General features: G+C 40.3%; 2 protein-coding genes across 2 annotated transcripts; both read left to right on the forward strand.

The window, feature by feature from the left end:
* Positions 1-888: 888 nt before the first annotated feature.
* Positions 889-6,438, forward strand: zgc:175280 (cationic amino acid transporter 2 family protein). The gene is made up of 8 exons (XM_051937910.1): positions 889-1,258; positions 1,352-1,507; positions 1,700-1,856; positions 1,944-2,074; positions 2,344-2,566; positions 2,836-2,972; positions 3,227-3,329; positions 6,429-6,438. Exons 1-8 carry the CDS (start codon positions 889-891, stop codon positions 6,436-6,438), a joined length of 1,287 nt encoding a protein of 428 aa, XP_051793870.1.
* kif20a (kinesin family member 20A) lies at positions 6,064-16,792 on the forward strand. The gene is made up of 19 exons (XM_022190563.2): positions 6,064-6,236; positions 7,334-7,507; positions 7,657-7,767; positions 7,892-8,011; positions 8,761-8,899; positions 9,077-9,252; positions 10,123-10,216; positions 10,430-10,642; positions 11,047-11,158; positions 11,262-11,336; positions 11,453-11,596; positions 12,505-12,673; positions 12,783-12,935; positions 13,203-13,342; positions 13,633-13,735; positions 13,960-14,158; positions 14,241-14,332; positions 14,432-14,569; positions 15,745-16,792. Exons 2-19 carry the CDS (start codon positions 7,340-7,342, stop codon positions 16,114-16,116), a joined length of 2,718 nt encoding a protein of 905 aa, XP_022046255.2. The 5' UTR covers positions 6,064-6,236; positions 7,334-7,339; the 3' UTR covers positions 16,117-16,792.
* The last annotated feature ends 187 nt before the right edge of the window (positions 16,793-16,979 follow it).

Raw genomic sequence — 16,979 nt, forward strand, 5'->3', positions numbered from 1 at the left:
CAATGTTCTGACTTATGATGAATGACTGGCACATTATGGAAGCACTAAAATAAAACGAATAATAGTATCTACTTTAATTTATTCTAGTTTTATACACAAGTAGGCCATTACAGCAAATTATCCATAATACACGAAAATATTAGGAGAAGAAAAAAGCAATATGCCTGACAAAGATAAGTAAAAATGGATGAATATACTGTTTGATAGTGGTCGGAACTTTTTATTGTGTGGGAATAAAATCCACTTACTGTGCAGGAACAGCACTTTGTGAACGCTTTAGTTAATGAATGAAGGGTGATGTGTGTGTGTGTGTGTGTGTGTGTGTGTGTGTGTGTGTGTGTGTGTGTGTGTGTGTGTGTGTGTGTGTGTGTGTGTGTGTGTGTGTGTGTGACCTCAGTTTTACAGTACAAATTGTAAAACTGTACAGTGGTGTCATAAAAATAAACTATTCTGTGCAGTATGTTTGTTCCATAAAAGTTAAATATCAGACTGCGGCAGTGTTACTGTCAATCTCAAAAGTAAGACACTGATCAATTAAATAATGAAGACAAAAGCTAAGCTGCATAACATCTAACTTATAAATGAGTTTATTTGTGTGAACTGTTTCTGATAGGAGCATGTGATTTGGACAGTTCCATGCAACTTTTACCTACATTATAGATTTTCTTAAAATAAATTTGCTCTCTTTGATAATAAAAAATGTACAGAGTGTGTTTTCTTGTTTGATATTCTTGTACGGACATTACAGCTTGATCACATTGCCAGCTTTTCCTGATTGAAAATCTTAAAATTTTTTAAACATACGCCACTCCCTTGCAGCATTTCTTAGCTTTGTGTGCTTTGTCTTGAACAGGCCTCATAATTAACACAAATTGTCTTGATTACCAGATGTCTGGGGCAAAGGTTCTGCTGTTCCTGCAGAGCCTGTCACGTAGGAAACCTCTGGAGCCAGAGGGTGAAGTGTCCAACTTTCGGCGATGCCTGACCACCCTCGACCTGGTGGCTCTCGGGGTCGGCAGCACGCTGGGGGCCGGAGTGTACGTGCTGTCAGGAGAAGTGGCCAGAGCCGTGGCCGGGCCGAGTATCATAATCTCCTTCCTGATAGCAGCCGTGGCCTCCGTCTTTGCAGGGCTGTGTTATGCTGAATTTGGAGCTCGTGTTCCCAAAACTGGCTCTGCCTATCTGTACAGCTATGTGACTGTGGGCGAGATATGGGCTTTTATCACTGGCTGGAACCTGCTGCTGTCATATGTCATAGGTAACAATAATGCCAGCATGAATGCATGCACTCGCTTCACAAAAGTTTCACAGAGTTTGTGCATGTCGTTGCCTATCTCTTTCTGTTTTTAAGGGACATCAAGTGTAGCCAGAGCCTGGAGTGGCACCTTTGATGATCTCATTGGAAATGTCATTGCCAACTCTCTGGGCAAACAGGCTGCCATGGATTTACCTGGATTAGCTCCCTACCCAGACTTCTTTGCAGCTGGCCTCATAATGCTGTTGGCAGGCAAGTTTCAGAACCTAAAGCCTTCACAGAAACTGAGGTTACATTAATACAGTTTATCTGGACAGAAAAATGAAGGAAGATACCCCAATAAGTAAATGTCCAAAATTTGTAATGAATGGGGAAAATCTTTCTATATTTGACAAAAAGAATTTCCACTGCTTTCATTGTATTTTCTGTATTCTTTCTTTCTAGGGATTCTTGCATTTGGTGTTAAAGAGTCGGCCATTGTAAATAAGATTTTTACAGCAGTTAACATCCTTGTGTTGCTGTTTGTTATCCTCTCTGGCTTCATTAAGGGAGACATCAACAACTGGTACATCAGTGAGGAGACTCTTCTAAATGGAAATGAGTATGGACTTCTAATTCTGTATTTTTATTTTGTATTTTCTAAGAGGCTTGAATAACCAAAAAACTACATGTTTATTTTTTACAGAAGCTATACGTTCTTGAATGAAAGCAGCACATATGGCAAAGGGGGATTTTTTCCTTTTGGCTTTGAAGGAACTTTAGCAGGAGCAGCCACATGCTTTTATGCGTTTGTTGGATTTGACTGCATTGCCACAACAGGTAAAGGAGAGTCAAGATGGGCAAGACAGTTTGATGTTGCATGAATTTTGAAATTCAAAGCCAGTGTTAATCATGATGATTTACAGAAGCAGAGTGAAAAAAAATGCTCAAATTTGTTGCAGATGATGAATGTCATTAGTATCTCCACATAGAAAAATAACTTAATGCTTTAGTATATGGTTTAGAATTTACACAACAATGGTACAATGCAATGAAAGACTGTAATTATGAAAGACACAACCTTTTGCTTTATGTGTTTTTCTCTTTAGGAGAGGAGGTTCAGAATCCTCAGAAGTCGATCCCATTTGGGATCGTGGCGTCCCTCCTCATCTGCTTCCTTGCTTATTTTGGTGTTTCTGCTGCCCTGACTCTTATGATGCCGTACTATTTGCTCAGTGTTCACAGCCCACTGCCTGTGGCCTTTACATACATTGGTTGGGGCCCTGCAAAGTACGCAGTGGCTGTGGGATCCCTCTGTGCACTGTCAACAAGGTAGGAAACACAGTGTGCCATTTATAAACCCAATGCCGGCTTCAAGCCAAAACAAGACTGGTTCATTGCACTTTAAAAAACCCTTTTTTAATTTTCGGTGTTCAGAATTTTTCTGGAAAACAGAAAAAAAAGTTTGTCCTTATTAACATGCATGTTATACTGTGCATATAAAAATTATTGACATCACAAACTACACAAATGAAAACAGAATCTAGTAACATGAAAAACTAAAGAGTAATTGATAAGACATTTGGGCTTTTTTCCTGCAGTCTCCTAGGATCAATGTTCCCGATGCCTCGTGTTCTCTTTGCCATGGCCAGAGATGGATTGCTCTTCAAACTTCTCAGTAAAATGAGTGACAGACAGAATCCTGTCATAGCTACACTGGTTTCAGGGATTGTAGCAGGTAAAACTGCCAACACAAGGCAGAATAAGCTGAAGACTTTTCACAGAATTTTTGTAGAAGATTTACTTCTACACTCCTGCACTATATTTCTGAAGTGATTGATGCATAATTATGACGAACACATTTTAAATATTCTAGGGCAGCATTATCAGTGTCAAAATTCTTCCACTGAGTGAATGAATAGTTCAAGCACGGTTGATTAAAAAAGATGTCAAACAAAACCATGTAAGTTTATGTAAATGATGTCTTTGCAGCTATCATGGCATTACTGTTTGACCTGAAGGCGCTGGTTGACATGATGTCCATAGGAACCCTGTTTGCCTACACACTTGTCGCCATATGTATCCTCATATTAAGGTATGGATCATCATTAATATGTACATGTGGTATTGTTGCTCTAGTTACTATGCTTGTGAAAAATTCACCTTTATGTGAAGTGCCAATGTTTTTGTGTAACTCAAAGCCTTAGGCCCACACTGCAACCTTATATTGCAGTATATCTAGTAGTATGAAAGATAATGATTGATAATACACACTTCCTACATAGTCTATATGTGTATAATCCACAATGGGATATAATAATAACAATGGCAATGATAATGATAACATCGTGCAATAATATGCAGTTTCAACTTATAAAAAGCATATTTTTTAATGAAATAATCATATAATATCTTGAAGTATGATTACATTGACCGGATATGTTTGGAACTGTACATATTAAACTGTATGTTAGACCCTGATTCAAATAAATTGATGTCAACCTGGAGAAGTAAGAAAACAAGAATATTCAGAATATTAAGTTCTTACAAGCATTATAAAGGCATACAAATCACAGAACCCCCTTTTAAAGTCCCTATCTTAATAAATAAGGGTTGCATAATCTCAGTGCTTGGGTATATTTATAGATATTTTCTTATTTTTACAGGTACCAAGCTGACCTCAGTGAAGATTCAAGTTTAAACAAAGCAGAACCATTTACAATTGGTGGAGTGTTACGTCCTCCTTCTCAAGCCACCACGCAGACATCCAAAAATGTGTCTGTTTTAACTGTTTTTATTAGTAAGTGATTTTTTTAGTGTCATCCCATATATAAAATAATGTACACAGCTCATTTTCATTATTAATTATTGGAGCTTACTTTTTTGACTGTCTCCAGTCTTTCTAGCTGTCATCCTAAGCGTCTTCATATCTGGAGCTGTGGACGCCCTGCAGGCCCTTCGGTGGTGGAGTTTACTTTGCGTCTCAGTCATTATACTGATACTGGTCCTTACTGTTCTGATCATCTGGAGACAACCACAGAGTACAAGCAAAGCTGCTTTCATGGTATGCCACATTGATCTTAAGTGTAGTTTTTATTAGAGGCACAGAAAAATGAAGTTTAGTATGTTTTTTCTTACCATTGATATGCTTTAATAAAAGAATAAATTCATATTTTAATTATAATTTTAATTAAATGTAAAAAAAATCAGTCTTAATAGGAAAATAGCCTGCCAGTACTAACATTATATTATATCCCTTGCAGCTATAAAGTTATCAACACAGAAATTCCTTTTTTTTAGATTGTGTCTGTTATAGCACTTCTGCTCTTTCATATCTACAGGTTCCTTTTGTGCCTTTGCTTCCTATTTTTAGCACCTTTGTCAATGTTTATCTTATGGTTCAGCTTGGATCAGACACCTGGATCCGTTATGCTGTGTGGATGGCAGTAGGTATGTGAAGAATATTATCATAAAAGATGCATTTTCATTGAAGTTAAATGTACAAAACATCAAATAATGTGATCATGACCATCGATGATGTAACTTTTTTATTTTACTTCTTTAAAAAACAGGTTTATTCATCTACTTTTGTTATGGTGTTCGGCACAGTGTGCAGAGACAAAGGCTTCAAAATTTACATAATCGAGTCAGTATTCACAGCATCACCACCACAATGGAGCAGAACATTGAACCTGGACAAGATTTTAATGGATAAATGTTCCAACGTGGTTGCTTTGTTTGATGTAGACCTTTTAATTTCAATAAATATGTAGCTGGTTTGCATAAATTTTATTGAAATGTTTGTTTCAGGAATTCACAAACCTTTTCTCAGAATTCGAATGTCTGAGAAAAACTTTCACAGTTTCATTTTTACAGCTCAAATATTGTAGTGAATCATACTTTTATAAATAAACTATGTTGACATCACTCCTCCATAAGATGTCATATTCTGCATTCGTGTTACTGTTTTGTTTACGATGTTGATACTTTCCAAGCCACTGTGTGTGTAATGTTAAGTGGTTTTTGCCACTTTTGAAGAACATCCTTTTATTATTGGGCCTATTCAGGGTTGATTGCCAAAAGACAACATTTTACTCATATGTACATGTTGTATATAGATATTGATCCTATATATCAAATTATTTTGTAATGAATATAGCACAGCTGTTAAACAAAACATGCTAGTTTCCTGCATTCGCCTCGTAGACGACACAGTCATATTACCCATGTGGTTTAGCTATATAATATATTACATTGTCAATTGCAGGGATTTGCTTTGTTTTCCACTGAACCTAACTCCCAGTGTAGCCCTGTATCTTGTGTAATTAAGCAATGTTTAATGTATTTGTATTCCTTTCTACTATCATGCAAGATGTGACATGCATGCAAAATAAACATGATATTTTAAGTTTTGCAATTTAGAGTAGTCAATTAACCTCAGCATATTTGTGGCCTGTGGGAGGAAACCGGAGCGCCGGGAGAAAACCCACGCATGCACAGGGAGAACATGCAAACTCCATGCAGAAAGATCCCAGGCCCAGAAAGTGCTAACCACTACTCCACTGTGCAGCCCTTGGATAAATGTGTGCTCTTTCTTTCTCTCTTTCTTTCAAGAACCTTGTTAACCCAATCCTACATCTACAATCCACACGTACTTCCAAACGTGACCTCATAGGAACTAATGAAAGCCGTCTTTGTTGAAGTAGGCACAGTTTATATGGCGCACCATGTGAAAATCTGCTACCCAATCAGAGGGCAGGTCGCTGTGAGTTTTAGCCAATCAGCGACTCGTCCTGCAGGGGAAGCGCATTGTTCAAAAACCAAACGCAGACCGGTAAAATACCTACGTTGAGGCTTCGATCAGTTTCAGGTGACTCCGACTGATGCAGTTATAAAACAGTAACAGAATTTTTGTTTAGTCACGTAGTTCGGTTTCGACGATCCGCGGAGGACATTCAGCCACCGAACGTCCTGGAAACAAGACGAATATCGAACCGTCGAGGCAAGTTAATTTAACGTTTGCTTAATGGTTGTTATTGTTGATAAACAACAGTGAACTTTTAGTCACGACGAAGCTGTAATTACTACAAATATGACTACACCAGTGATAGTAATATTGTGTTAGTATAACTTAACATAATATAAATGCTGTATTCGGTTACAATCTGCAACCACATTTTATCTGTTTTTTGAGGTGGGAGTGACTACACGACGTTCAAATATTCTAAACCTGGACGAACTACTTAAGTTAACATTGTGTACTCACTTCACGTAAAAGTACTATTGTGCTAATTTCAAAGTAAACCAGAATGAATTGTCTTTTTAAAAGTTCACGTAAGCTTTGAAGCACATTGAACTACCAGCATGGCTGAGTTTTCTGTTTACCACATGCTACATGGAGCTGAGGGACAAATAGCCAAAGGGTAGCTACCTGCACAAGACGTGACATTTTCGCCTTGAAAACTTGAAATGCTCTACATAGTTTGTAAATATGTTTCAACTTTATTGCTGCTCAGTTTTATGAATGGAATAATAGAAAATTACTCCACTTAATGTCAATTTGTGCCCATTGCACAGAACAAAAAACAGAGAACGTGTGTGGTTCACAGTTGAATTGATTTAAATTAGGTAGTTCCTCTGCACCTACTTTTCTGAAAAGATGATATCTTGGCAGAAAAAAATCCTGTTTCACTACTTAGCAGGCACTGTTTGGCTTTGAAGGTCAAGCCAAGCCTTCCTTCAGTTTCTGTGTTTTCTCAGCTTGTAGCTCAACACACCCATATTCTAGCTAATCCACTTAGAATAACAAGATGGTGCTTGAAAACTGCATAATTGCAAAGATATGCTGCAGGACAGATTTCTTTCCTGATCACCACATTGTAGGCTCATTATTAAAAAGAAAAAAAGCCTATTTTCAGTATTTATGCACAAAAGTATTCATTTATTTCTTTGTACTGTAACTTCCCACTTCCCCATTCTGAGCCGCTATGTGAAGTAACATTACAAAATGGCTTTTGCTTGCCTTTACTGACTCACAGGCAGGTTTGAAATGTGTTGTGATCACTTAATACTTATGAGGATTTGTCTTCTTTGTCACAGGTAAGCATGGCGCTGTCTTTGTCCTCACCATGTGGACTGCACTCAGATGAGGAGGAGGATATGGCAGTGTTTGAGTCTACAGCAGCAGAGCATGGAGGCCTGGGTAGACCACGTCTACCTGAGCTCTCTGTTATTTCTCCTGGCCTGGACATCCGCCCATCCATTGCAGGACAGGTGAGAGCCGACAGGAGTATTTTTTTTTTTTTGTTGCAATGTAACCTGTGAAGTTTTCATGGTAAACTGTCCCTAATGTGTAGCTAGACATGCTGAATGCAAACTTGTGTTTTTTTTTCATGAAAGATGTCTTTAATTTTTGTGTTCAGAAACTGGCAGTGAAACGTGGAAGCTGTGATGAAGGGACCACAGAGCGAGTCAAGGTTTTTCTGCGCATCAGGCCGCTCACTGACATTGAGAGAGACAGAGGAGAAGAGCAGGTAAGACAGTGAAGTCAACATTATATCAGTCACTTGTTCTGTGGCTGTTTGTTTTTTTTCTTTTTGAGGATACATATTTATTGCTTGGAGTGCACGTAGTGCTTAAGATTCACTTTTCTTTTAGGGTTGTGTGGCTGTTCAAGATGAGGAGACTCTGCTGCTCAAAGCTCCAAAGGAGTCTCAGAACATGAGGGCAGCAGAAAGAGGCATAGCTCAGAGCATTCACAAGTTCAGTTTTTCGAAGGTAGGAGAACTTGTAAATATTTCCTAATGGCTGTTCCTTGCAGCCAGTGTCAGTATGAACGAAGGGAATGTGGAGCACCACTAGCCTAGCCGCGCTAAACAACCCACGGCAACGAATTTAATTCTCTGCCAGGGTGGGTCTAGTTACCCTCCATAAGGCTCGAGGCTGGATTCTCCTAAAACTGGCCGGACCAATCACCATGAAGTGTAGAGTCAGAAGGCGGGTGTAACGAAGTGACGACAGAGGCGCGACGATTCTGACAGAAACAACCGGCGCACAATAAACAGTTATCTTTCGACTGGGCTTTGGCCACAGCCCTTAAAGATTTGAAGCTAAAATTCAACTTGAAAGATAAACAAAGGACGGCACTGAAGTGTTTCATTGAGAAGAAAGACGTATTTGGACTTATGCCAACGGGATATGGCAAATCCTTAATATACCAGTTGGCTCCGCGGCTCCGCTGGTTGGGAAGCTAATGGGACTTAGCCACAATCCGCCGGTGCTCTCGGAACTACGTCAGCCTATTCGTTGCATTGATTGGTTGTATAGCTACCCAATTGCTGCAGAGGGATTTGATAGACAACCTTTTAGCTCGCCTCCCTCCCTGTCGAGCTTCCCTAGACCCTTGTGCCGTCAGAAACATGGGTGTAGCGTGGCTAGGCTAGAGCACAACACTTGTTGATTAGATTTTCTAATGTAAAAAACCTGAAAACCTCATACAGATGTTTTCCACTGTTTATCTTTCATAGATCTTTGGTGCAGAGACAACACAGCATCAGTTTTATGAGAACACAATGAAGAAGATGGTAAAAGATGTGCTTCAGGGAGAAAACAGACTCCTTTATACTTATGGCGTAACCAATTCTGGAAAGACTTACACGGTTCAGGGTAAGCTTTTTCTCCTGTACTGATAATACTTGAACACATTGACCCTGGTTTTACTGTGATGTTTGTTTGCAGCTCTGATGGTTTTTTTGTGTTGTAGATGCTGATCTAGCATTAGATATTATGGAGTTGGTTAAAAGTTCAAAACATAAACTTTAAATATCAAACTCTGACTTGCAGGCACCGGTCGAGAGGCTGGCCTGTTGCCTCGTGCCTTAGCATCTCTGTTCAGGAAACTGCAGGGCCGTCTCTATGCTGCCATGGATCTGAAGCCTGTCATGTCTCAGGATGTGAGGCAGCTTGGCCCCGGTGAGGTCAAAGCAGAGGAAATCCGCAGAAACTCTCTGCTCAAAGAGGTAAACAAAGGACCACCAAAGAGTTCAGTTTACTACAATGTAACATGAATAATTTGAGCAAATTTGAGAGTCTGGAACTGGCAAATATTTGGAATTTTGCCATTTCTTTTGAGCTAATCGCTGCAAATTTAGTTTCAAACCTTGAGAAATATTAACCGAGTTCAACAAGACTCTGTTTGTTGGACAAATCAGTGCACCGTGGTGTATGCTTAGATAATGAAACTGCTTGACGTTTTTCAAGGTTCCTGAATGTGTTGCACCACCTTTATGGCTGGTTTAATTGATATTTTAGAACAGTACATTAAAAGACTTTATGAAAGAGTCTGGTTGTGCTGACTAACCTACAGAGAATTATTACCTGAATCAGCAGCTTTTCTTAGTGCTACAGTGAATTACAGCTCACTTTTGTTATTTACTTTTACTGTTCCAGCAGCATTGTTTTCAGCTGCAACAGACAGTTCAGTGCAAAAAAATCTCTAAAAATCAGCGAAACAGCAGACAGAGTAGCAACTAGAACATGAAGAACACTGAGGTGTTGGCAGGTTTTGAGATAATTACCTCAGGGAAGTTGGTACAGACCAAAAACAAAGCAACAACAGAAGGAATGCTGAACATCTGCCAGCAGCTGGCCAGAAATGTGATTTTGTACTGAATAATTAAGCAATAATGACTGTGGAATAACTGAAAATGTGCAGCTGTTTATGTGTTGGTGTTTTTTTCCGGCTTTGCAGTTGTGGCAAGCTTTAGAATATTAAAATAAAATCTTTTTCGTTGAAATTTAGCTGATTTGAGTAACAAAAACTTCCAAAACTATGACTGGAAGAATTTTCTTGAGTATCTGGACTGATGAACTCCTCTTGTGTGTCACAGGATGAGAGTTCTCGTCGAGGTGGTACCACTACAATCTGGGACAGCGGCATTGGAGGACTATCCTCTGCAAGCAACATCGCCAACCAGCTTGAAGGTAAGGATGGGGACAAATTTTGGAATCAAACACCGACTAAATAAGCTTCAGTGCAAACATAGCAGGCATTGTAGAGTAGAATGCAAACTGCTGTGTGATTGCAGAGAAGTTTAAGAGGAAATTATTGACCATTTACAGATCGGTGCATAGTAGGAAACCATGAAAACATGACTCCATGATAGATTCGTTCTATATTTTCCCCTCTCTCTGCAGACACTGACAGTGTTTGTCTGGAGCCGGACAGCCTTTCCCACAGTGGAGGGGACGACCTGGAGGAAGGGGTGCAGTTTTCCATCTGGGTGTCCTTCTATGAGATCTACAACGAGTTCCTGTATGACCTGCTGGATGCATCGCCCTCCCTGCAGCCCCGGAAAAGAGCCACCTTGCGGCTTAGTGACGACAAGCAGGGCAACCCCTATGTGAAAGGTAACACCGAGTCATTCACAGCAGTAATGGCTATACTGCATTCAACTGTTTGATTACTGCACTGTGTATCAGTTTGGACCTCCTGAAGCTCGATTCCATTATGTGGCTTCTCTCATCTGATGTATGTTACACGTCATTAAGCAGGAAATGATGTAAAAAAAAAAAAAGTGTAGACTGCTTCTCTCATTTTCTCTGCCGCTCTCTGCACTTTACCTGCAGTCTTTTTACATTCTGTTTGAGTGTGAGTGCAATCTTATAAGAAGCACTTGTGCAATAGATGGTCAGAAGACTTTAAACACTGTTTACTTTGTTATATTATTCGCAGATCCACTAAAAAATATACATTGTGTTGTGGCTGCTGCACTCATGTTGCAATAGGATAATTTTTTTTCCTCTTCTATCAGACCTCACCTGGATCCAGGTTCGCAGTGCTGAGGAAGCTTGGAAGGTTTTGAGGGCCGGACGTCGCAACCAGAGCTTCGCCAGCACCCACCTCAACCAAAACTCTAGCCGCAGGTAAGAAGAGCACATTAAACCGTTGCCGTTTAAAACCTTACTTTGATTTATTTTGATGGATTTGTTTGACTCACACTGACCGGTTCTCTTCTCACCCACTTAGCCACAGCATCTTCTCCATCCGTGTCCTGCATGTCCACCCTGAGGCAAGTTCTGGCAAAGCCATGCACATCAGCGAGTAAGTTCACCTATTGCTACTCTAACTGCACTTCAGTTTTCAACGATTTACATTTAGTTTTATTGAAATAAGTTTGTAAAAGTAACAACATATGGCTTTCACTGTCTTCTTTTTAGACTGACTGTGTGTGATTTGGCCGGATCTGAACGCTGTAAAGAGCAACGTAACGGTGAGAGGATGAAGGAGGCCAACAACATCAACACCTCCCTCCTAACACTGGGGCGCTGTATTGCTGCCTTGAGGCACAACCAGAATAACAAGTAAGTGTTTGACTGTTACTTAGACACACAATTAGCGATACTTTCTTAAAAAGATAGTAAAATATGGTGTTAAAAGTAAATCAGAAAAAACTGAATGTATCCCTCAATCGACCTGTAAGTGCACCTTTTACTTTAGTTTTATTTATTTATTTATTCAACCAAAGTCAAAAAATGAACGTTTGTGCTCACTCCTACCTATGTAATTTGATGTTAACTTCTGTGGCTAAGCTAGTTTATTGATGGCACTGAATCAGTGTTATAGCCTAGCCACGCTAGACAACCCACGGCAACGAATTTAATTCTCTGCCAGGGTGGGTCTAGTTACCCTCCATAAGGCTCGAGGCTGGATTCTCCTAAAACTGGCCGGACCAATCACCATGAAGTGTAGAGTCAGAAGGGGGGGGTAACTAAGTGACGACAGAGGCGTGACGATTCTGACAGAAACAACCAGCGCACAATAAACAGTTATCTTTCGACTCGGCTTTGGCCACAGCCCTTAAAGATTTGAAGCTAAAATTCAACTTGAAAGATAAACAAAGGACGGCACTGAAGTGTTTCATTGAGAAGAAAGACGTATTTGGACTTATGCCGACGGGATATGGCAAATCCTTAATATACCAGTTGGCTCCGCTGGTTGGGAAGCTAATGGGACTTAGCCACAATCTGCCGGCGCTCTAGGAACTCCGTCATCCTATTCGTTGCACTGATTGGTTGTATACCTACCCAATTGCTGCAGTGATTTGAAAGAAAACCTTTTAGCCCCTCCCTCCCTGTCGAGCGGCCCTAGACCCTTGCGCCTTCATAACATGGGTCTAGCGCGGCTAGGCTATCAGTGTTAACAAGTGATTTACAAACAAGATATAATTCAAGCATAATACTTAATACTTACTCTTCTAACACATCCACAGGTCACGACCTCCTCAAGTGGTGCCCTTCAGAGACAGTAAACTGACTCGGGTCCTGCAGGGTTTCTTCTGCGGGCGAGGAACCTCCAGCATGGTGGTCAACATCAATCCATGTGCCTCCATCTATGACGAGACCCTCCAGGCCCTCAAATTCTCTGCTATTGCCACCCAAGTAAGAAACAAACCTGTACTTCTAACTACATTTTTAGACATCAGGTCCCGCATCTAAGGATAAGGCAGAAGAAAGGCTAAGTACTAAAATACCCCACCTATCATTTCAGCTCGTCCACGGCCCGTCCACAAAGACCAGAGTGGCCTACATCCTGTCTCTACTTCGTGAGCCGACAGCAAACGGTAATGAAAGCACGATGATGGAGGAGGAAGAGGATGACAGCGATATTGAAGATGGAGATATCACCATGTTAAATACAGAGGTAACACCCTCCGCCTTCCATGTGAAAGCTAAATAATTATTATTCCTATTACCATCCTAACCACCTTCATAGCCATTTTTCTTCTTTCTATCCATCTGCATCCTAAAATGTTGCCATTAAGGCTTTCAGTGGGAATATTATGCACATTTAGATGAACACGTGGGTGCTGCTTTTTAAGATGATCTGGAAGCGGTTAAAGGTAGAAAGTACGGAGAGCACTTTTTCAAAAGCTACCCACTGTTCTAACACCCGACTGTACTTTGTTAGGCTTTGCTGCAGGCCATTGATGTCCTGAAGAGAGAGGTGCAACGCCAGCGGGAAGAGAAAGAAGTTCTGGAGGCAAATGTGAGAGAGCAGGTGGTGTCTGAGATGATGGAGGTCATCTCTGGAATGCAAGATGGATTCAGGTGTGTGGTTGGTTTAAATTAAAAGGCAAATTTTGCCTTTTTATACCAAACTGCAGGAAGCACTTTTAATAACAGTATTCTCAGCAGTGTTTTAGATCCAAACCCAGAAGTCCCTTTCTAACTGAAGGTGCTAGCAATGGCACACATAATTTCTGTTAATTTTGGTATTATTTATCAATAAGGGGGAGATGGACAAGGTCCTCTTCCAGCAAATTGTAACAGTACAGTTGGAAAATGCTGGATTTTGTGATAATACAGATACTAAATTGTGATGTCGTCTCACCCTATAGTGAGACCTTGGAGGCGGAGAGGGCCCTAATCGAAGAGAGGTACGAGGACAAGATAACTAATCTGCAAAAACATCTGAAGAAATTCTACAGCCAGGAGCTGAAGGTCAGAGCCGATGAAAAGCAAAGTTTGCTATACTTTCCCTCATTGTCTCCAGTAATGGTGTTTCACGACACATTATCTGCAAAATCTGCAGTTTAGCTAAATAACGTCCATCCCCAAATGAGTGCTCACAATGTCGTCTTATTTGATATGCTGCATCTGTACTGAGATATTTGGATTTATGTGCTTTGAATTTTCACCAAGTGTCTTTTCATCCTTTCTCTTAGGAGCGCGATCAGGAGATTGAAGCTTTGTCTGCTGCCCTTGAAGAAAAAAAGAGAGAAGGTGAAACAGTTCCTGTAACAGCGCCGCCGAGAGACTGTGAGGAACCTCGACGTTCTAAGCGCCTCACTACTCAGAACGAACTCAGCAGACTGCGTGTTGATCTTGACCAGTGTCGCGCCGAGCTGCTTACCAAAACTCAAGGTACAGTCTGACTGGAAGGTTTCTGTAATTATGTTTTAGTGTTAGGATGTTGCTGACTGGCTTGTTCTATTTGCCTGTGCAGAGGTGACCAGGCTGAAGATGCAGCTAGAAGTACCAGGTTCAGCTGGCGCCCTCACTGGTGCTGCTGACCGCAAGCTGGAGGAGGGCCAACGGGTCAGTATATCAGTGTAATATAACACAGACACTGTTTGTTTTGCTGCATGTGAGCCTGTTCACCGTCAGAAATACTAAATGTGTGAGTTTTTCCAACAGAACCTGCGTCAGCTGCGTCTGGATTTGCAGAGGCTCGGAACAGACCTGCAGTCTGGTGAAAGAGCCTGCTGTCGCAACACAGGAGGAGAGAGGCTGCGTCACGCATTAGCGGCTGCAGATGAGACCCTAGTCAAACAGGTATAACTGTATAAAATTCATATTATGTAATCTGAGACTTTAAATCCTCCAGGGGTGTCAAACTCATTTTAGTTCAGGGGCCACATTCAGCCCAATTTGATCTCAACTGGGCTGGAGCAGTAAAACCAGAGCATAATAACCTATAAATAATGTCAACTCCAAATATTTCCCATTTGTTTTAGTGCAAAAAAAAAAAGTACATTCTGAAAATGTTCACATTTAATGAACTATCTTTTTGCAAAACATTATGAACAAACTGAATTTTTTTTAAAGAAAAATAAATGCAATTTCAACAACACTGTGCCTCATTTACACATTACAACTTACAGATCAGAGTTTATCTACAAAACATTTAGTCAGAGTCGTCTGGAACCGAACAATATAGTATTTTACTTTATAATTAAAACAACTTGTCAAGCTCTAGAAGTGATTTTTTTTGTCAACATCTGTGTAATAATCCTGACCTCCTGGACTGACACACCACACAAACTAAATAAGAAGAAGGTTCAGTAACCCTCCTGCCTTGAAAATGTATAAACTTTATACAAAGAACATACATAGAAGGCAGTGCAGTGGACAAATTTAAAATAGCTGTAACTTTTATTGAATGATTAATTTTTACAATTTGAGGAGTAATTCCGCGGGCCAGATTGGACCCTCTGGTGGGCCGGTTTTGGAGCGCAGGCCATATGTTTGACACCCCTGCCCTAACCAAATGCATAGAATTCTACACATTGAAAGTAATATTAGTTAAGGCACAATCAAAACATTTCTGAACCAATCTCAGAAAATACTCTCGTCCCTTTCTGCACCTCATCATGCAAGATATCAGTTAAAGCAGAGTTTTGACAGGAACTAGGTCTTTTCTCATTTTGATACTGATTATGACGCTAACTTTGGAGATGCAGTAATTATTATCCTCAAAGAATCATCCGGTATATATGCAATTCTCATTTTAAAATGCTCCTTTTCTCTCCCTCTACTCTCTTTCTAACATGCTTGATGCACAGCCAGCATTTCAACTAAATATAGGTTTCTAACATGTGGAACAGCTGATTACTGTGCTAGAGCATGTTCAGCAGCTGCAGTTTGTCTGACTCAACCTTCCTCCTGCCTTATCCTTCACTTCCCCCCTCTGTGGTCTTCTCTAACCCTCTCGACTGACTTCTTCTCAGGACCAGATCCTGATGGAGCTCCAGAATGGTCTGACGCTGGTTAAAGCTGATTTAAGGCGGAAAGCAGAGACCCTGGCCCAAACACAGGCCGTCCGTCTGCCCCCTTCAGCATTTGCTGCCTCCAGCGCAGCCGGTTCCTGCAAGAAGAGGGGCTGTGGGGCCGCAACACCGAGCGAAACTGAAAACCGGCCTCCACAAAAACGTCCTTTTTTCCAGTCTCTGTTCCCAACATGCACCCCGACACGTAAATACAACACTCGTGCTGCTGAAGAAGCAAACATCACTCCCTACTCACGCATCTTGCGGTCTCGCCAGCCGTCTCCACCTCGCAGCCCCGTTCCCACCGCTCGTACTCTCAGGGGGAAGTACTGAGCTCTGCAGAGCTTTAAAGAAAGTTTCTTCCTGATTTTATGCAAAAACAAAGTTAGAATTGCTGGGAACTTTATATTATTTTTATATATCTTTTTTGTATCGTTCACTGTTTTGCAGTGCAGTTCTCTCACTGTCATTCAAAATATATATTATATTGTTTGTGCCAGTAAAACAAATAATGCTTTAAGAAAGTCGCAGTAAAGGTTCTCGGTAGCTAAAAGGACTGTTGGTCAAATCAGTGCATGTGTGTGTAATTAATCTTCTCTGCATGCCTTTGCTGTAAGTAGTTTTATTCACACAACAAATATTGTGTAGTCTGAGTACAGTCACATTTTAAGCTGTACTAAATTATATTTTATTTACTCAAGTGTTTTTATACTGTACATGTACTGAGAAATAAGAAAGCAGTCTTTGCATAGGCGGTGCTTTATTTAGTCTATTGACACATATACAGCGCTGCTGAAGTGTGAATGCAGGTCAAAACATGTTTGTGTTCTATATGGTGTGGGGGTGTATATATGTAAATACTTAAGGTGGTAGTCTGCCCTAATTTATTACACAACTTATTTTAATAACATAAGGAGTCAGCACACAATATTTGGTGTTGATAGCTATTTTCCTTCTGAAGATATTTGTTCCACAAGATTTTTTGTATCTCGCCAAATCTGTTGCTACCATGGAAACTATAAAATGTGGCACATTTTAGATAAATGTAAAATGCTTCTACTAAATCTATCTTTCTTTGTGCCAAGTTTTGTGTTGATTGGTTGCATTGTTTAGAAATTATAACAAAATAAGTTGTTTAATAAATTAGGGTAGACTACCACCTTAAAGGTTTCCCTTCTTTGCTTTGGATTCTTCAT

Source organism: Acanthochromis polyacanthus, chromosome 17, assembly GCF_021347895.1.
Source record: "Acanthochromis polyacanthus isolate Apoly-LR-REF ecotype Palm Island chromosome 17, KAUST_Apoly_ChrSc, whole genome shotgun sequence".
NCBI lineage: Eukaryota > Metazoa > Chordata > Actinopteri > Pomacentridae > Acanthochromis > Acanthochromis polyacanthus.